Genomic DNA, 22,578 nt, shown 5'->3' on the forward strand with positions numbered 1-22,578 from the left:
ATGTGAGAGAGGTTATAAAATAAAAAGGTATGTTTGTATTTCAAATGATTTTTAGTTTTTACTTTCTTTTTTGTATTAAATGTCATGTTGGGCCACCTGTAAAAAGACCTAAAAATTGTACATTTAAGTATTACCAGTCGAGTTTTTATACAATTCTTTGCACTTAACTTTTTCTTCATTTTCAGATAAATGTACTTTAGAATATAGTAGATTCAAGCTGACTGACTTTAAATTAGTGTGAGATGCAGACTATTTTTTGGCTAAAAAAAGGAATCCCATCTGGACAGTAAATGGTAGAGTGAAGTACTAGTAGCCACAAAATAACAATTTTTAAAATAAAGTTTTGTTTTCTCTCTCTATGGGTTCCCGTCAGATCAAATTGTGCACATCAACTTTTGACAACTGTTCTCATGACTGGATGTTTGAAATTTAAAATCTATTGCAAAGCAACTTGTTTTAACCCACTCATGATTAATATTAAGATGCAAACAATCAGAAGATAGCTATCTAAACTCTATTTTAAGCTTTATTTTGTTAGGTCTTGAATAGAATGGGAAATAAATTTCCAAATTTACTTGGCTCATAAATGTATCTTGTAATTTCAGAGAAACTATAAAACTATACTTATGTAAAAACTCCTGAAGTTGAGTTGTCTGCTGAATGTACAGACAAAGTACTTGACATAAACCACTTGAATAAAGTGGTTTTTAAAGCACAATTTAAAAACAAAGGCCAAGTGTATTCTGTATTTAAATGGTGGGGCTTGCAGTTAACTAAAACTGATACATGATTTAAGTTAGAAAACTGGAATTTATAAGTTAAAGACTTTTGAGGCTAACATGGAAGTTTAAGATTTTAGAGTTATTTCATGAATATTGATGTTGTTGATTTGCCGCAAAAAAGAAAGTGCTGACTGACATCTCTTCTTATATCTCTTGAAAGAAATTATATGTGGGTGGGAAGATGTCTAATGGGCTACCTATGCTACTTCTCTTAAACATCTCGGAAGATTCTAACTCAGAGCACAGGGAGCAAGAAAACAAGGAAAATCAGATTCTGAAACATAAATCAGAAGAGAATTTACACAATGAAATTTTCCATGACCACATTATTTTTGATCAATGCTTAGTCAGGAACATGGTGCAGATAGAGTAAAAAAACATTAGCAATTGATAAAAATGTGAGACAATGGCAGGTGGATTTTTAAAAAATAAATGTCTATTCAAATGTATAGCATTCATTGATACTGTATGTAAATGTGTGTCTACGCACATATTTTAAGGTGGTGAGGAACATATGAAGTAACTCATATCCTCCACTGTTATCTATCATATTTAGGGGAAAAAAGCAAGTATAAGTACATAAATGTTCATTTCTTCACCTTTTGTTCTATTCAATCCCTAAATATTATCTGGAATAACTTAATACAAATCACCTGTGAATAGTCTACTTGAAGTACACGGTTGCCGATTTCACAAGCTAAAAGATTGCTTTTACCTTCCTAATGTCACTTTACAGTGGAAAGTCTGTAAAAGTTAAAATCACTAGTATGTGTTCATGAAGATGTAAGCGTACAATCATTCCAACTGCTGCTAACACAAGTATCCATAGTGGCATTTATATTGACACTTGCAGAAAATAGCTTTGTTTGCTGCAAGGTAGTGTAAAATGCAAGCATCACTTAATCCAACTTATCTATGTAATTCCTGTTTGCTTCATGGAGGGACTAAAATGCTTGCATAGTAGCATAGATTTTTCTCTCAAAATGCCAGTTTAGAATTGCTGTGAATAGAAACTGTATTTGTAGTTCAGAACATGATGTAGGTGACAAAGGAAATGCTTTTATAAAAGAATTCAACTTCAGTGGAAACCAAGATAAATTCATTTCAAATCAAAAGCAACCATAAAAGAAGCTGGGCTAGCAATTACAGATTTCAAAAAATTTGGCTTTAGGGAGGAACTGTGTCCTTGGACAGAATAATTTGTACGTACTTGACTGGCCTGGAAGTGTTCTTGCAATTAGTCATTGGGCTGTCACATCCATAGATTAGTTTTTTATTCAAAAAGAAAACTACTAAAGATTGAAAACCAGATCACTGTTCCTCTTTTACTACAGTTCTGCTCTAGGCTGCTTTCAGGCAATACTCTGTGTAGCATGTTTTCTATGTGGCGAATCTAAATGCAATTAGAATCCCTCTGGATTTCAATGTCACTTCCCAAAACTTCCTGGGTGGCATGTATGAGAACAAAAGCATCCGTACTTGTCTGCATTTAACTTACTAGGAATAGGTCTAAGGACGTCGGGGATGAGAATCTCCACCAAAGCCTGGTACATCCCATGGTCACAGTTACACATCCATTTCAGGATAGACTCATGTTTGCACAGAGTTATCAGCTTTGCTTTCGGAAGTCGACTTTCTATTTCACTCAGATTGCTGGGGTGAATAAATGTAGCAAATGAATAGATGGCAAATGAGGATAAAAAAGAAAATGGACTTTAAAAATAGTTTTAGTTTATCAAATATTACTGAAGTTAGCACTATACCACCATTGCACTGGTGCCATACGGCTGGATATATATCACATTCCCCCAGAGCTGCCTATGCACGTTAATACTTTCTGACGGTATGAAAGGCAGATATGATACTAAATCCATGAGGATGAAATAGCTCTACCACAGTCCACCAATGCAATAAAATGGGCTCTATTGTACACACGCTGAAACCTCCAGAGAGCAGTTTGTGGCTTATTTCAATCTATTCATTTAATGTTATCAGATAGGGTTCACAACTGGTATACATATCTCTAATTTATTAGCTGTGACATCTACTCAGCCATGAAAATGAACTGGAAAGGTTATTGATTCTGACCTTGATTCAGTAATGGTAGTGCCGTCAGTTGGAGTGGAGGGAGAATAGCGCCAGAATGTTTGCCACAATTTTTCTATCAGGCTAAACTGAAGATTCACAACAACATCCAATATTGCCTAAGAAACAAAACAGTTATTGGTATATCTTACAATATTTCTTATGTGCAGGTGAGAGGAGAACATAATGTAAAGGGACTTAAATGGTAAAAATACCTTTGGGCTCATAACTTGGTGATACTAAATTGGCCATTGGGAGTAGGGAAACAAAAGAGATTAGCTAGGGGAAAAGCGGGAATAAACAATGCTTAAACGATTAGGCAGGATGACTGGTATCCCTCCCACAATGGCCCCATATCTCACCCTCACTTTCACTTCTTTCCTCCCCGACCTCTCCATGGTCATGCTTGCTTCTCACTTCTCTTTTTCTTCTCATACTTTTCTTTCATTTCTTTCTACCCCACTGCTTCCCTCTGCCTCCAGCGTTGCTGCCATTCTTCCTATTCTCAGTGCGGAGGGCACAGATTCAATTCACGTCAGTCCTCACTGAGCTCGATGTGTCCACTGGCCATCGAAGAGGCCAGAAGTGAAGGGTGTGGGGGTGCTTGTGTGTGGCAGAGTTAGAGCTAAAGTAGCTCTGTTGAAAGCTACTGACCATGGGTTCCAAAGTGTTCCCAGCTGAGCAGAGGCTGGGTCACAAACTACAGTCAGGAAGGCCTTCAGATAGCCTGCCCAGCAGAAGGGGAGCACAGCGAGCACCTCTTTGGTCACCCAATGCCTCCCATTCAATCCTGTTCTGCGCATGCCCCTTTGAGAGCAGCTTTAAGAACATCTCCTTTTCTAATCTTGCATCAGGGGCTTTACCTTCTCCTTAATTTTACCTACTAGAGCCATTGTCCAGCTTTTGGAGATTAATTTTTTTTTTTTAGGATGGTAAAATTTGCCACTTCCATTAACTTCTGATGGTCATATTTAGTGTTGCCCTGCCCTTGCAATTAGTTTATAAATTTACCTTCAGATAAAAAATGTCATAAAATAAAAGAATAACTTGTGCAGAGTACACATGATTCTGTGATTATTTTGTACATAAAAGACAGAAGTTGTCTATATAAAGTGCTTGGTGTCCTCAGCAATGAGAATGAAACAGACGCCTAGTCAAGATCTACAAAATGCACATAAGTGACAAGAGATGAAAATTGGGAGTCAAACTGAGGATTTTAGGCAAAAAGAGAAAACTATAATGTCATAATTCTGAAGTCTGTGCTATTTGTGTAGGTTGGCCATATTTATGATACAGAGAATAACTGATGAACTACACAAAAAACTCTGAAAACAATTCAAATATTAAGCAAAATCTGTTTGGGACATATTCTGGGAACTAGTTAGTAATAAAAATGGAGGGAAGGGATCAAATTGGAAAATGGTATAAAATTCAAAAGGTTAATGTACTCTTTACACTTTTACATCAGAAACAATAAAAATGCAAGCGCAAGCCCTGCAAGTAAAGGGCATAGAGATGTCCCTCGTCTCAGGCAAAAACTAAAACCTTCTCAAGAGGCAGGTAATTATATTGAATAGCTGCTTTCTCAGCTGTAGCTTAGGCACACTGCAAGAGAAGTCTATTAATGAAGCAACTATTAATATCTCACATAATACCTTACATATTTATATCCATGAGATCACTATAAGAACACTATGTGTATATTAAAAGAAAAAAAAATAGTATTGTAGCACCTTGTGTAGAAAACTATACTTTTCCTTATCTAAAACTAGTGATACCTACACAATATCTTTGATAAACAAATCATGAGAATTTTAAATGATAGGCAAAACAGGTATGTTAAGCTTTCTTTAAAACATAAACTGTAGTAAACATGATATAGAATAAAGTAAGTTATTCAATGCGTCTTAAATTTAATGACTTCTCAAGTCAATCTCAAATGCCTTTGAAAAGGGCATTCTTTGCAGTAGCCTCTTGACGCAGTTTTGCAAGTGGATAAAACAAATATCCTTTGTCCAAACAACCATATTCAAATATGTTCCTATTAAAATACATAGGCATTTATATTTTAAAATAGTCCATATTCTACTGGCTTAAAGCAAATGACTTAGGTATATATACTTCAAAAGTTTTGAATTTTCACAGAAAAAAAAAAGAATTCTTCTTTTTCAGATTTGCTCCATGCTCCGTGGGAGATGGCATGAATTCCGGTTACTCTGAAATAAATCTGGCTCATTCTACAGACTGCACTGCACACAGATTAAATATCATATATGTCTATCTCTCTTCCTATAGAGTAATCCTACAAATAGGAATGTTGATGAAAATGTTGTAACCCAAAGAATATTTTCATCTTATTGGGGGAGTTTTTCTCTTAGAATAATCTGACTGTACGTTCTTTGGTAATGTAAATAATATTGCTTCAACTTATACTCTGAATAAGTATGAGAAACTTAAAGAAATACAAATTATATTTGTGTATATAAGTTTGCTTAAAGCAAGATTCAGAGAGCACAGAGAAATAAGAAAATGGTTAGAGAATCTTCATATATATCATTTATATGTAAAAAGAAAATTTTCATAGATATACAAGTATCATCCAAAAATGATCTCTAATACTAGGAAAATCACAGTAATCAAAGAGAAACATATATTAAGTGTCTTTCATCATTTCAAGAAAGGTTGGGAACAGACTGGAAGGATGAGATGGAGAACAATGTGGCACATGGTTTGTTAATAAAGAGAGAGCTTGCCCTTGGTTGTTAATAATCTCACACCCTTGACAAGCACTCAGATTTATTTAAGCAGTTCTTATTTCTGGAGTATGAAAAATCTGTGAATGCGATGAACTGAGACTCCTCTATATACTGCATTGTCAGCAGTAAGGGGACAGCCTGTGAAATCCGAACGATTATCTTTTATTTCTAAGTAGATAACAGATAGCCCTGGAATAAAGCTACCTGAATTCTAAACAGACTCTTCTTTCAAAAGGAAAGGCACTTATGAAAACTCTCTGTGTAATCCATCATTCCCTCGGTACTAAATGAGCCACAGGTACAGGGCAGGCTGCCTTGCAGAAGTTCCTTCCTGTAGCCAATTTTGAGGTGGGATATTCAGAAAGGGATGGGAATAGGGATGCAAAATACAAAGAGAAACTTTAATTACTACAAAAACAACACTGGAGCCTCAATGATCCCTGGAAGTGCTTTATTAAACATTTACAGAAAGTATTTTTGATAGAAAATAGTATAAAATTCAAAAGGTAAAAAAGATGCATTTTTTGAGAAATTAGGGCTCTTTCTCCTGCCAACTAGTCACCCAGTTTCCTTTATAAAATCAACAACCATTAACATTTTCATGTTTATTCTTCTGGAGAGATCTATATACATGTTGTTTTTCATTCAAATGATAGTATGCTATACACACTGCTTTGCATCTTGCTTTTTTCCTTTGAAAATAAATCCTACCTTTGTTCTATATTAGTGCATTTAGACATGCCTATTCTTTTTAATGGTACATAATATTTCGCTTTCTAGATTATATCATGTTTTATTTAGTTAGTTCCCTACTAGATACTGAATTTATAACCAACCTTTTGCATTAAAACGATAATGCAGTAAATTAGTTCCCTTGTACACTTATCCTCATCCATATGTACACATTTTTTTCTAGGATAAAAAGCTCTAAGTGGAATGCACCAAAGGATTCATTAGAATAGGCTAAGAAAATGAACAATAAAATTCTTTCTCTCTTTCCTATAGTCCTCACTTTTCTACTCTGAGACAAGAAGTTAAATTAACTTCTAGGTGCTCAAAGAAATATGAACTAACTTACATGTCCCTTAGGAATAAGTCTGGTTGTTTTGTTTTGGCAAATTAGCTAGCCAAAACTCAGCATGGGGTTGTACTGTGTCTGAAAAGACTTACCTCACAGTGCTCTCGATAAAGACTCTGCAGTGACTTGATATCCTCAAAGGTAGTACCATCTGGCAGAGAAGAGATTTCAACTTCTCCAAACTCTGGGAGTGCTCGAGATGCATCTGTTGCCAGGACAACAAAACAGAATAAAGCTTTGTGGATGGTGCCAATTACAGATTAATGAAGGAAAGTTTAAGAAAACAAAAAGGAAAAATAAATACATAAAAGATCAGAGATCCAAAGAGCATGGATTTTTTTATAGTAGTACTTGCAAGCAAAACTTGGCAACATCATTAGCTCAAAAGAATAGATGGAACCAAAATTTTGGAGAAACTAAATTATCATTATTACTATAACATATCATAGTATTTTTAAATATAAAGCATACACACACACACACACACACACACACACACACACACATTTGAGTTAGCCAGAAAAATTTTGGGTTATTTTTACTATTATGTTATTTAAGTATGTAAAAAAATCTAGCTTTAAACTCATCATGCTCAAACCTCTTATACAATTATAAACAACAAACCTACAAAATAAAGACAAAGAAAACTACAAGAATAAACTCAACAACATTAACTTGATATGATGAATGATGCTGTTGTCCTGTATGGAACATGATTGAGGTACTGACTGCTGTGGTACAGGATCTTTTGAGTTTGATGTGCTTATATACTAACAGGTTCTTCCCGGGGGCTGGACCTCCCATTACTTTTCTATATTAAAATGGCTGTGAAATGTTCCTCCACACTGAGCACAGCATTTAACCTTCCCTTGGGATGAAGGAGTAATTTATATAGTAAGTCTCTCTCTGTTCTTTGCCAGTTGCTCAGGGCAATTAATGCAAGATACTTTGGAGTCTGCCTTATCATAAATTCAAATACAAATTGGAAACTAAAACTGCAGAACAGTATTCCTTCTTGTCTTCTAGGTGATCTAGAATATGCTTTTATTTTTTAAAAGATAATAGTTAAAATAAAAACATGAAATAAAAAAATATACCTAAGAGTTTTAGTTTGGGAAATGATGCCATAACATGTTCAATTCTCTAATTTGTCTTTCTCAGAAAGTGAACACAGACACATAAACACATACAGACACATACACACACACTCTCATGAAAGCTTCTACTCATCTTGTTTGATCTGCTGTACAGAAATTATGCATGCTCACCACTAGAAGAGTTGTCAATTAAATTAAAGTGACATTTTGCACCTTTGGCTCTGACAAGAATATGCAAAATATCCAAGTTCACTTCCTAACTCTTTAAATAAAGAGAAACATGTATATCATCTAAGATTTAAAAAAAATAGGAAGTGTTGTGATCTAGTTAAAAGAATAAATTATTTTTAAAAAGCTTATAACTTTTATTCTAATCTGAGGCTGTACAGGTAACTTTATACATAGAAAATAATTCTTTTTGGAATTTAAGTGCTACTGAAATATAAAAAACACAAGATAATTATGATTTTAAAAAAGCCCAATTAATACAAATTGTGAAAAACAATTTCACAGCAAATAGTCTTTAATTTATATACATTTAAATGTCCTACATCACTCAAGAGTTTTAAAAATAAGCTTTAGTGAACAAGAGAAAATATAAATGAACTGGAAATGTCATACAATGTGCATAGTTGCAGCACACAAAAAAGTCTATTTGGTTAACGTCTATAATAGAAATCTCACTTGAAGAAAACACTATTATTGTTCTATTGTCTTAAAAATCCACTAATATGCATTACACCTTAACATACCTAAAAACTGTTGATGATGTTGACTTTGGGCAATTACAGTTTGTTCAACAGATGTGCCTGTCTGTTGACCACTTCCTGTGAAACCATCTGCAACCCCATCCACTTTCTGCATAGGCTTGTACCTAAAAATATTAGATGGGAAAAAATAAATAAACCAAATTATTCCTTGCTTTTTTGTACTGCACAAAACTCCCAAGGCATTCAATTTTATCCTGTCTTCTTTAATGTTTTATGATAGTTTAGGATTCTTTTCCCTTGACAGTCTCAGAAAGCTAAAATAAAGATTCAATTGTGAAAAGAAAAAAGGGTGAGGAAGAAGACCCATTTTTGAAAATTCAGAAATCTACCTAAGAAAGAGTTATGAGGCATTTGTTTGGACACCAACGGCAAAGATGTTCATGGTCATAGTTTTAATGATTTGAATATAAGTTTTAATGGCCAATGGGTCAAGGTAGAAACACTTTAAATATGTTGAGATTGTAATCTAAACAAAGATCTAGGAGGTAGGGCCTGAGAAATGTTGATAAATGGCTTTCAATTTATTAATATCTATAAATCGGCCTATCAAATCTACCGTATCTTTTATAACTTCCCAAGCATCTCAACACATTCGTCTCCTTTAACTCTTCTCCATATCTGCAAATAGAAAAACCCTAAGTATCAGCTTGCAGCAAAACACATGCAAGAATCCATCTATAAGCCTAGTTTACCAAATTAAGAAAAAGGAAGGAAAAAAAAAGTCACCTACAGTTATGTATTTATCTTTAGGTCCTAGTCACACAAACTCATGAACTTTGCATACTACTAAAGAAGACAAAAAATATATTTCACTGCATTTGGAATGTAAGTAAATATATATGAATGTATGGTGAATGCATGAATCAATGCTTAGAGTAACATATTTCATTTTATATACTATTAATTGATCTTAACATATATCAAATCAATGTAACAAACATTCATTGAGCATATACTATAGGTATAATGTTTAGGGGCATGGATTTAAGAAGGCTGTATATAAATAGAACTTTTCCAGCACAATTTTTTATAATTACAAATTATAAAATATATATTAAAATGTATATATATTAAATATATATATTATAAAAATATATTAAAAACTAGGCAATCCTGCTAGGATAAACAGTACAAAATAAGAAATAAACATCAGCCCTAGCTGCTTTGGCTCAGTGGATAGAGCGTTGGCCTGCTGACTGAAGGGTCCCAGTTCAATTCCGGTCAAAGGCACATGCCCATGTTGCAGGCTCGATCCCAAGTAGGGGCTGTACAGGAGGCAACCAATCAATGATCCTCTCTCATCATTTGTTTCTGTCTCTCTCTCCATCTATCTCCCTCTCTGAAACCTAGAAATATATTTTAAAAAAGAAAGCATCAACTATAATTTTTCTTTTCCAATATTTTTTAAGATTCAACTTATTTTATTTCATTAATTTAGAAAAATTGAGAGTTATGTCCTAGAGATACCATCATTCACTTTAAGATGTCTGTCCCTCCATTCTTTTTTCCTCTCGTTTCTAATTATACTATAAACAAAACCACCTCCAGACACTCAACTCTTACATTAATACCATAAGGCAAGTGGATCATTAATATGAATTATTGTGACTGACGATGTCCATAATACATGAACAGGATCAACTCAAAGATGGCTGGACTCATAGCAGATACAGAATGAATAGTCCTGGTGAAACATCATACAAACTAAGGCTTTAGTTGCCTTAAAGAATGATTCAATCTTGAATACTATTAATTATAAATTAGATAAATGAAACTTCAAAGAAAAATTGCAGTCACTCATAATAATATTTATTTTTATTTTTAAAATGACAAAAATAAAGCCAGAAGATGAACAGAGTGAAAAAAGGGTACAGCACTTCACCACTGTTATCACTTGAGTGATGACTCCACATCACCAAAATGTTGGTTGCTATTTTCTAACGACTAAAAGAACTCAAACATGATATTTTATTTAATGGAAAAATCATCAGAAAGTACTTTTCAATTGGTTCACACCAAGAAATGGCAGAAGGGATAGTACTGCGATGTTTTAGAAATGTTGTTTATGAAAAATAAATTATATTTTTCATTTTCCTCTTTAAAAATTGTCTTAGCAGGGCAAAAAATCTTTCAGAGGCAAATACTTTGAGTACCAAATTTTCCAGCATATAAGACGACCCCCTAATTTTACAGTTAAAACATAGGTTTAGGCCTATATTTGCTGTATAAGACTACCCCCCACTTCCGAGGCAACACCAGTTCTTTTTATTAATAGACCGCCTCTCTAACTCAGCCAATCCAAGCAGGCTTTTTATGCATGCAAATTATACATGTTCTGTACCCGAAGCTACACTGTGTTTTAGTAAAAAGCCTGCTCAGATTGGCCAGAGTCAGAGAGGTGGTCTATTAAAAAAAGAATTGGTGTTGCCTTATACAGCGAATATAGGCCTAAACCTATGTTTTAGCTGTAAAATTAGGGGGTCATTTTATACGCCGGGAAATACGGTACTTCTGTGGGAGAGTTGCTAACCATTCATTCTGTCTAGAAAATTTGAATTATTTTATTATTAAATAAATTTAACAAAGTTTCCTGTCCTCATTGATCCATGTCAGGTGTTATTTGATTTTATCATCCTTTTATCAGCTATGAAATTTTATATTTTATATAAAATAGGCTAAAATTGCTTAATCATGTTTCTTCATTTAAGTTAATTAAGTATGACATTCACAAAGTTAATAAACAAAAATGTTAAAGGAATTTGAATGATTTACACTGAAGAATAGAAAATGGAAATGTTTCCTATAGAAGTCAATATATTAAAATTTGAAATTAGTGAGTAATTATGAGATTTTTCAAAGCGATGCTTCATCAAATTTCCTTTGTCCTTCACAAATACTTAATGGGCACAAATATCAAGAACAAGTAGAATTTCACCATAAAAGGAAATTACACATTTCTTTCAGTCTGTGAGTTTTCAGAGAATGGATGCTATGTCACAACCTTCTTGCACATAGTACTTAGCAAGCCTGCAAGCTTACAAGTAAAATTATCTGCTCCCTTAGAAAAATGTAGACATGAACCTTCCTAAGGGGAAGAAAGATTATATTTTTAACAAGTACTCAAAATCATAATTCAATTAATTAATGCATCATTATATTAATACTTAATAATAATGATATGAGAGGGAAGCATTGATTATATGTACAGTGTATTACACAGCAGATGAAAAATGCATCAATATTAGCTTATGAAGAAAAAAGAAAATTAGTAAATTCTGGAGAAATGTTGCAGATCAGTACTTAAATACATAACTTATATAGGAGATGTGAAGAAAAAAAAAGAAAATAGAACTGAGAAATTAGTGATTTTACTCTAATCATAAAATTAAGGGTAGCCAGGTAAATAGTGGATTAAATGGATCAGGCAAAGATGCACTATGTGAATCCATTCTTGGTTACTCTATTGATAGGCTCTATAACCCAGAACCTTAGGTTGTACTTCCTCAGAGAAAGGTATAAGGACAAGCGTGGGAGGGGTCTGTGCTATAAAGAGTGACATCAAGAAGCACAGGAATATGGCTCATGTACAAGAGCAGTATTAGTGGGAGCTAAATATGAGAGAGCTTCCAGGTAGTGCTAACTTTAGCTTTTCCTGCTTTGTGTTAACTATTAAATCATGTGGTATAACAGTGTAGTGTCTGGCATTGCATTGGTACTTAGTAGGAATCCCAGGAAATCACAAATATTAGACGGAGGAAAGCTACATGGTCATATTTCTGATGCTCTAAGAAAAAAAAAATCTTATCCCTGCCATCACCTCAGAGGGTTGGGTCTTCCCAGAGAAAGATGTAGTTTAACAGAAAGTAAAAAATAGGAACATTAAAAATAGGCTAACCAAATATTCATGGTAACTGATTTTGCTTGGAAGAAACAGTTATAGATATTACTAGAGGCCTGGTGCATGAATTCTTGCACCAGTGGGGTCCCTCGGCCTGGCCTGCGGGATTGGGCTGAAACCAGCTCTCTGACATTCCCCAATGGGTCCCAGATTGTAAGAGGGAACCTGCCAGGCCGAGGGGCCCTATCAGTGCACAGGGCTGGGGAGGGACACAAGGGGTTAGCCAGTCGGGGAGGGACCGGGGGAGGGCTCCAGGACATGTCCGGCCCATCTTGCTCAGTCCCAATCAGCAGGACCCCAGCGGCAAGCTAACCTACTGGTTGGAGCATCTGCCCCGTGGAGTTCAGTGCACATCATAGTGACTGGTCAACCAGTCAACTGTCTGCCCCTGGTGATCCTTGAACGTAATAACAAGCAGTTGAGTGGCCTTAGCATATCATTAGCATCTTACACTTTGATTGGTTGAAAGGATGACCAGATGACCAGACCCTTAGCATATTAGGCTTTTATCATATAGGATAGGATATTAGGTATGTCAGTATCTGTGCTGACATTCAAATGCTAAATTCATCCTAGGTCAACCCAACAAAATCTTGGGAATGGGGTTTAGGATTTGATTATTTTAACAAGTTCTGAGACTTCTCTTAAGGAGCCTGCACAGCACCAGTCCATAGGAGAGTCTTGGCCTGATACAAATTCCTTCAGCCAACTTTTGTAGAAGTATGTCGCTAACATTAGAGCTAAGCCATTTTTTTTTTAAAATAAATGTCATCAGGTTTCAATAAACTTTATTTGGAATGTAAATAAATATATCTGAATGTATGGTGAATGTATAAATGAATGCTCAGAGTAACATATTTCCTTTTACATACTATTAATTGATTTTAACATATATCAAACCAATGTAACAAACATTCATTGAGCATTTACTATAGGCATCGCGCTTAGGGGCATAGATTTGAAAAGGCTGCATATAAATAGAACTTTTCCAGCACAATTTTTTATAATCTATTGATTTACATGATAATTCAATATTCTCTTAACTCTGATTGAATTTCAACTGACATCTTAGGATTGAAACAATATTTTTCAGAATTCCTGCCTCTACCCTCTTCATAAAATTATCACTATTTAAATTCTAAACTGTAAAAACCAGAGATACTTTTTACTGAAAAAAAACCCACAACAAAACACAAAAACTTGAATCCTTTAAAAAACACACACAAAACAGCTTAGCAATCTTTTAAACAATAGAACTCACTCCCTTTCCCCATTTATTTTACAAGTGCATTATTTTTAGATTAGGCTTCCTTATAGTAGATTCTTAGCACTCCCCAGTTGCCTGTACTCTGAGAAAGACCTGTGCTGCATTTAATGAAGAAAGAGCTCTTGGTTTCAAAGTTAGTAAGAAGCAAATGATAATTTTAACAGCTTGCAACTCCATGGGCAATCAGAGCAAAAGTTGTTAATGATTAAAAATCAAAGACACTCTAATGCTTTAATAGCTGAGTGCAAGCATGAAACCTGTCACTAACACAGAAAATTTGGAAAATTATTAGGCATCTTTCACAATGGGGTTAGTCTTAGCTGTTATTTAGAACTTGGACAGCTATAACTCTCCTGTAAAATAATATCTAATTCTGTCAATAATTTCACATGTACAGACACTGGAGGAGTCCAAAGGAAGGCAAAGAATGGTATATATTTACCACTGCATTCAATGAATAGTACCAGGTGGAAGGACTTTCAACAGACTAAATGGAACATTTTGAAAAATCCCTTTGAAGTAAGTGAAAAATGCAAATGCAAAATCTAAATTGTACAGGCAAATACAATCATCATTATGTGTAAAACTCTAGGAAGTATGCAATCATTTAATTTGAATGAACAAATCTATATATTGAGCTCATAATCAGGGCAAAAGGTTAAAATTTTTTATTGGAATATTGAAATTCTCTTTTGAAATATTGTCCCAGAAAGTCTTTCTATGTCTTGAGGTCTGAAATGAACCAAATGGTATAAATGTGAACAGATCAGAGAAAACAATGAATGATAAGAGTGCCATCTTTTTCGGAATAGTAACTAACTCCTTGATGTCACACTGAATGTCTCTGTATCTAAATGGCTTCACACATCCATCATGCTGGTCAATGCTAGCTACTCCATCTCTTTCATTCTCATTGGTGGCTCTGAGAGTATTTGTCTCTTCATTAGTTCTACATGTATAATTGGGCAAAAGCAGGAGGAAAAATTTAAATTCAAATGGGGTAGTATTATTAATTGCAGCAGTTCCAGGAAAAAATTTGGGAGAGGAGGGGAAAGGAGGCTGAAGCTACTGGCTAAAATGAAAGCTGTGGGTCATTCATTCATTTAACACATATTTGACAATATGCTCAGTGTTTTCTTAAGTGCTGAGGATGAAATGTGCAGAGGCAGACACGGTTCTCTTTCTTCATGAATTTCTTCACTGACTCTTCTTAGCATAGATAATTTAACTGTATAGAACTGATTTAGTCTTGTTACAAATATGCATGACACTTTTATCTATAGCTGAGCCCTTCTGTTAAACTGATTCGAGATAGACGCCTCCATTCCTTTATTTGGAGAGTAACAACCTGACTCCACCCTAATGCCAAGGCAGCAACATAAATAAAGAAGGGTATCTGAGGCTTTATCCAGGAAAAAATGAATAAGTGAGGGTCTTGCATACAGCAAAATTAAATGGGCCTCAATATCCTTAACAGTAAATAATGTTTAATTGCCAAACAAACTCATGCATACAAAGTGCTTATTGCAGAACATTTCAAATGTTCAATAAATGCTCATAGAAGAATAAGTGATGACTCTTATTAGTATTAGCAAACTTTACATTAGTTTACTATAGTTAACAGTCACTGAATTGTGCTTCTCCTGCCTTCAATGGAAAATATATTTACATTACGAAGTGCTTCAGTGGCACAGTGAACATTAAATATCTACAAGCTGAGATTCCTTATTTGTCTCCAACAGCCAAATGCACAGGCACTGATCATCTTCCTACTGAAAACTCCTGCCACCCTCAGCTGCCTCAGAGCAACTTACCAGCCTTAGATGCTTAGCCCTGAAGAGACTTCAGGGAATTCATAGTCTAGTAAAGGAACTGTAAACTATTTACATCAAAGTTGAAAACCACTGGCTTAAAAGTATAAAGAAATGAAAACCACACTTGCCCAATAGCCAGGCTTCATGCTTATCCAAAACAGCCTTATTCTTAAAGAAATATTTTTTCTCTAGGGCACCAGTATAATAGCAATTAATACTTATCGAACACTTGCATATTTCCAGTTATAAGAATACTTTATATACGTTCTTTCACTTGAACTTCAAAGCCTTCTGTGAGGTAGTTTATTATTAATTTCCATTTAGCAGATGAAAACATAGAGGTTCAGTGAAGTTCCGTCAACACTCTGCAGAAGTGTCAGAGCAGCCAGTACTTGAAAGCATATTCCAATGTTAAATAAAGGGGTCTTCTCACTTGTCTACGAAAACTAGATGAAGAAAGGTCTTCTAATAAAAAAGGTTCTAGTACCCGCTTTCTCCTGAGAAACATGTATGCTTTCACATCTGTCTACAGCCAAAGCTAAAGGAGCCCTGTTGTACCATCTTTCTAACAGGCCTCTAGCCCCCTTCCCTCGCCCCAGTGCCACAAATGTTCCTTCTGCCACAGGACCCAATTCCTGTGGAGAGGCTGTATGAAGAGGGAGGAAATGACATATTTAGGACATACTAAAGTGTAATTTTCCCCCCTTTATTACATATGCAAACATTACATTTCTTTTTGGGTTATCTTATCCGTTTAAGGGTAGAATTCACCTAAGAATAAAGACAAGAGGACTGGGTTCTAGTCCTGATTGCTCTATTGTAGGGGTGTCGAACTCAATCAGAGAAGGGGCCAAAATCTAAAATCCAGCCTAAATCGCAGGCCGAATGGTTTACTGAACAGTCATAAACTGTCATTGTGATGGAAACGCAGCGGAGTGCAGTGATGACAGCGCGGTGCGGGCCACATTGCAAGGCCTGGCGGGACGGATTTGGCCCGCGGGCCTTGTGTTTGACACATGTGCTCTATTGGATAAGTTGTCTACCCTTTATAGACTTAGGTTTTCTCAGCAAGAAGATGAGTTAGACTAGGTGATAGTGCAACTTTCTATTATTCTGTGATATCTTTTTGAGATGTGGGCATATTTGGTATGCAACTGTTGGTTGTTAAGCATTTGTTGAAGGAATGAGAACTGGAGGTTAAATATTTTGAGGAAGGCTACTGGGATCAAACACAGCAAAGCACATTGTCAAAAGCACTTGGCTCTATGCCACCACTTTTGCTGCAGGGATTTGGAAGAAAAACTAAAATGTATGTGTCAACACCCTCTATGTGCTTCTTTTAAATATTAAAAACAAAATTGCAACAAACGTTTTTACTTAGTTTTAAGATCTAAAAATTACTGATCTCCATAATAACCTAATTTACTTACTGAATGAATTATCATAAATAATAGTTTATGGGTGAATTCCCTTGGAAACTACAGATTACCACATGCATGTAAATAATTTTCATATAAAATCTTTTCAGCAGAAGGTATTAAAAAACAACAACTATTATACAGTTTTCTGTTTCTTTAACCAGGGTACTTTACCTCTTCTTGATTATCTATAATTCCGTCAATTATCCAGTTATTTAACTGTGTTAGACTAGATTCTAGTCACTAGAGTGGTACTCAAAGGACTTACTGAAGTGAAGCCTGCTGTGTTGAATAACCAAAGCAAATAGAAGACTTCTGCTACTTATATTTCTTCTTGCCTGCTTTTCTATCTCACCATTTCATGTGAATCAGTGGGCTCTAATCTGCTTCTATATTTTAGGTAAATAGCTTGAGAATGGCTTCATCTTCTCAATTAAGCTAAAATACAGTCTCTGTGACACCTATTTTTTCAATCAGAAGCTGTTTCCATTTATTTCTTGACTCATGGCTATGTTCCTTATGGTTGTGTTGCTGGAAATCTGATTTGTAGATATGTGAAATTTTCCTTTACTACCTTATCAAAAAGTCAAGTGAAATACCATATGTAAAGGAGATCTAATAATTATAAAGATATACAAAACAGCAATCAGATCATTATTTCTGCTACAACTACTATGATTTCAAATTTATCAGAAAAAATGACTTCTAAAACTTCCCTTCTTTTGACAAAATAATACTGCATATACTTGAATTTTCTTAATATATGAATACACAAAACATACATTTCTACTATGGAAGATGTGCCCATATAGATGAATACAATAAATCTTGAGGCACTAAAATAATTTGAATATTCCAAAACTAGAGGCCCAGTGCACTCTGGGGGAGTGGGGCCCCTCAGCCCAGCCTGCACCCTCTCAGAGTCCAGGAGCCCTTGGGAATGTCTATCCAATGGCTTAGGTCACAGGGGTCTTCAAACTACGGCCCGCGGGCCACATGCGGCCTGCAGAGGCGTCTGATCTGGCCCGCCAGGTTTTTTGGGCAGTGAGCGCAGCCGAGGTGTTACAGTAGGAATTAGTAGTTCATATAGTCCGGCCCTCCAGCTCTCTGAGGGACCGTGATCTGGCCCCCACTTTAAAAAGTTTGAGGACTCCTGGTTAGGATGTCAGCTGGATATCCTTAGCACTGCTGCAGAGGCAAGAGAGGCTCCTGCCACCACTGCTGCACTTGCCAGCCATGAGCCCAGATTCTGGTTGAGTGGCACTCTTCCTGCGGAAGCACACTGACCAGCAGGGGGCAGCCCCTGCACTGAGCATCTGCCCTCTGGTGGTCAGTATGCATCATAATGATTGGTCATTCTGCTGTTTAGTTGATTTGCATATTAGCCTTTTATTATATAGAATATTGAATACTATGTTGCTTGTATTTTAACAGGAGAATGGCAATCTCTTCTTATATGAAATTTAATATATTCAATTTTAATATGGAATCATTTGAGTTTTGAAATCATCAAATTTTTAAGCCATAGAACAAATGACATGCTCTTTCTCAGTTTACGACAAATACTCTTATGCCTACATTCGGACTTAAGGAGAAAACATCTCCTCTCCCATCCAATGTTTCTGCTCAATGAGCAATCTGCCTTCACTTAGGCCTACTGATGCTGCCAGTTGATAAGATCCTTCAGACACAAGGGAAATCTCCCTCTGCACTGCTAATCCAATGAGGAGTCCATGAAGTTGATAACACTAACTCTGCAATCAGTTAGCTAGACACCATTCTAGGAGCAACTGTCTACAATCCAAAACTTTTGTAATTAAAAAAAAAAATAAAGGAAACTTTAGAATTCATTTGGTTCTCTAACATTCTTATTTCATGAGAAAGCAAAAACTAACTAAAGTTGGAACAATTTATATTAACATTATTTTATTAAGAAGTTTTACATCACTTCTTAAATACATCCATATTTTATCTAATTCTAAAAAATACACCCATATTTTACCTAATTCTAAAAAAACAAACAAAAAACATTTACTACTATACTGTGATTGTAGAGTTTATATGACTTGCTAACCTTCATATCTCTGGAACCTTTTAATTAAGAGACCTTTGTTAAATTTTAGGTCTTGCTTCCTTAACCCAGGCTTTAAAAAAAAAGAAAAGAATGTATCTTAAAGGCTTCAATGTCCATGAAAAGTTTCTTGGTAGGATTTTGTTGCAGTTATAATCAGAGAAGAAATTGGCATCTGCTGTCTTAGGTGCAACTCATTAAGCTTTTTTCATATTTAAGTTTAAGCATGAGTTATTTTTTAATCAAATTTTTTTTCTTTATTATATCATCACCTCCACTGTGTAGTGCTGCTATACATGAGTGCAGAGGCCTCATAAATTAAAAGCTATAAATATTGCCATAACAGGTGAAAAAAATCATAACCTAAGACAATAACAGTTATAATTCATACAAATTCTATCTCCAAACACATTATGTGTTAGTGTTCTATGATTTCATTATTTTTTTCAGAGCCCTTCTTAATATCTTTTGTGAAGTATACCTGAAAACATAAGGATCAGCACCTTAAAAAATATAGTTGAGAATTTGTGAGTTAAAAATCTAAATCTCTTGAGGTATCTTTACATCATATCCAATCTTGTCCTGACTCTTCAGTTTGGGACACCTGCACTAGAAACTATGACTGTGTTAAAACCACTTTACCTCTAGTCTCTTCCCATTACATATGTCCAGCCTAAAACCAAAAGTCATCTCTCTAGAAAAAAAAATCTGAAAGTTTCATTGTTTTGCTTCAAAGCTATATTCTGTACAAAGAACAAACTTAACTTCATATACAACTAAATCCTTTAATTTCAGATCCAAACTATGTTTTACATCTAATTTCCCACTAAACTATTCAACTTTCTCAATTCTTCTTCTGCAATGCCAACCTCACCAAATCAGAGCATTTATCAAAGACATAGTGAATTCTGCCCCTCTATACTTTTGTTTACATTATTCCCTCTGCTTGAATGTTCCTCTTTCTTTTTCTTTCTTTCTTTTAAAAAAAAATATATATTTTATTGATTTTTTTACAGAGAGAGGAAGGGAGGGGTACAGAGAGCTAGAAACATCGATCAGAGAGAAACATTGACCAGCTGCCTCCTGCACACCTCCCACTGGGAATGTGCCCACAGCCAATGTATATGCCCTTGATAGGAATCGAACCTGGGACCTTTCAGTCTGCAGACCGACGCTCTATCCGCTGAGCCAAACTGGTTTCAGCTGAATGTTCTTTTTGATTTCTCTAAATCCCTACTCAAATAGCACTTTCTCTATGAAATTTCCTAGTCCTCCCTCTCTGAGAATTTGATAAAAATTGCTCTGTATTCCAATAGGTCTTTGATCAAAGTTTTATTTTAGTACTTCTTATACTGCATTACTTAAACAACAACAGCAAAAACAACAAAAAACCAAAAAATAAACAAACAAACATATGCCTCCCCATCTAATTTCCTAACTCCTCAAAGGTAAGAGCTGTAACTTCTCTGATTTCAGAGCCTGGTACATAGGAGGGACTCAATTAGTACTTTCTGACTAAATAGAAAAGGGACTCCTGTGTGATATATTCTTTCTCCAGCAATGACTTAGAGCTAATACTTCTGATGACTAAAGAACTAATCATCACAGATCAGATTAGGCGAAATGATGCAGATTATCTGATTACCTATGTGTAGACTTTCTTTCTGCTACCTAATTCTGCATGATCAATTGTAAAGATAAATTATAACTGCTGCCACAGCTGTACTACACTAAGAGAGAGAGAGAGAGAGAGAGAGAGAGAGAGAGAGAGAGAGAGAGAGAGAGAGAGAGAGAGATTGAGAGACAGAGAGATTGAGAGAGAGAGAGAGAGAGATTGAGAGAGAGAGAGAGAGAATATGTTCATTGTATTTACTCCAAACTGTAATATAAACCACACGAGACTAAAAGACCCTCAGCTATATAACAGCATCATGGGCTTGTGTAAATCTTTTGATCTGAGACTTAACTAAAAAATAGGACTATTAGTGCTTTGATTGTCACAGGCTGTGGGGCCAGACTAGTCTGAGGTATCTTTAATTCTAAGATCTATGGTTCCATCCATCCATCCTTCCATCCATCCACCCATGAATGCTTGAGCTTTCTTACAGCTCTAATACCTACAATTCTACATCTATGAAAGTTGGATTCAAATACAGTGCAAGAAGTCCCAAACGTTTTGAAAGAATTTATACTGTGTCAAAAAGGATGGCTCGAGGGATGTGCAGAATAGCAGGTAACAAACTCATGAATATGAAACGCATTTCTCCAAGTGGTATTTTCTTGGGTATGCTCTTTATGCTTATGTTTAGTTTCCCTGACTGAATAGCTTGGGATATCACATTCAACTTAAAAGGGGCCACAAACAGCTGACTTTTTAAGTAATTTTGAAAGATTTGGAAAATAGGCAGGATGAATAAAATTCTAAATCATATTTGAGAATTGTCTATTGTGAAAGCATACCAACAATAGTGACATTCTTTCACACTTATGTATTTGTTCTATTTGTTCAGAACAAAAAGGAAACCGGACATCTAAAGAAACAGATAGCTTTGGCATGCCAACGACAACTGCAGAGTCTACCTTTGCTTCTGTTGCATGGGTTGTTGCCTCATAGCCATATACTGCATGTCTTCTTGCAGACGATTGAGAGGGGAATCTGGCTTGACACGAATCCCATAGTAATGGTACTTGGAGTTTCCTCTTCATAAAAGAACAACAAACATTAGAGACACAAAAAGTCAGCCAAACCTGTATTAATCATATAGGATGTCCAATAACTTCTCACTTGGAAAAATATATAAAAGCACCATATTAATGTTATTATATATTTGTGATGTGTTTGGGATACTTATATATTTTGATGGCGAATACATGTGGGGAATCATAATAAGGTTCTAAATCCACTGGTTCAAGGCCCCCCAAAAAGTCTTTATAAACTTTCTCTTAAATATTGTTAAATAGTCCACTTATCCCATTTTAGCTACATGTTTATTTCAAAATTTATGTTTTAAATTTAACTTAGAAAGGGAAATAGTGAGAAAAAGATTCTGACCAATAGAAATTCATTAACAGGATAAAGGATTGAGCACCAAAGAATAATTTATAATAAAATGGTTATACAGAACCAATAGAAAAAGAAATCTTAATTCTACCTTTCTTAGGTACTAGTAAATTCTACATTTTTCAAGTTTTATTACTGCAGGGATGATGAAGATAACTTCACTAATGCAAGATGCTGTGGAGAAGTCTATTATATTTAATATTTTGAAGCCTAAAAAGCATGCATCGACTCATTTTGAAACATTTTATTAGTCTCTGTTTTTATATATTTATATTAGTTTTGCAGGCTGAATAAGATGTGTCACAAACAGATATGGAGAAATTTCTCTGTGAAAATGGCAAATTTCTACCTGGAATAAAAATGTCATCATTACCCAAGCTCAGGAGAAAGGCCATATTTGTTATTAGAAATGACAAAGTTTAATTCTAAACGAAATGGGAAATTCTTGAAAATACCACATTTTAAATATGCGAATTTTTAC

General features: G+C 35.0%; 1 protein-coding gene across 4 annotated transcripts in view; it reads right to left on the reverse strand.

Annotated features, from left to right (window-relative positions):
• The window catches only part of RFX3 (regulatory factor X3), a 269,949-nt gene that overhangs the window by 35,172 nt on the left and 212,199 nt on the right, over positions 1-22,578 (reverse strand). For all 4 annotated transcript variants that reach the window (XM_036433933.2, XM_036433934.2, XM_036433932.2 and 1 more), the window contains 5 exons: positions 21,617-21,736; positions 8,551-8,672; positions 6,794-6,906; positions 2,871-2,986; positions 2,281-2,435 (listed from right to left, as the gene is read on the reverse strand). In XM_036433933.2, the coding sequence (XP_036289826.1) occupies positions 2,281-2,435; positions 2,871-2,986; positions 6,794-6,906; positions 8,551-8,672; positions 21,617-21,736 (626 nt within the window). The remainder of the gene's footprint in view (positions 1-2,280; positions 2,436-2,870; positions 2,987-6,793; positions 6,907-8,550; positions 8,673-21,616; positions 21,737-22,578) is intronic.

Source organism: Pipistrellus kuhlii, unplaced genomic scaffold (assembly GCF_014108245.1).
Source record: "Pipistrellus kuhlii isolate mPipKuh1 unplaced genomic scaffold, mPipKuh1.p scaffold_m20_p_12, whole genome shotgun sequence".
Classification (NCBI taxonomy): domain Eukaryota; kingdom Metazoa; phylum Chordata; class Mammalia; order Chiroptera; family Vespertilionidae; genus Pipistrellus; species Pipistrellus kuhlii.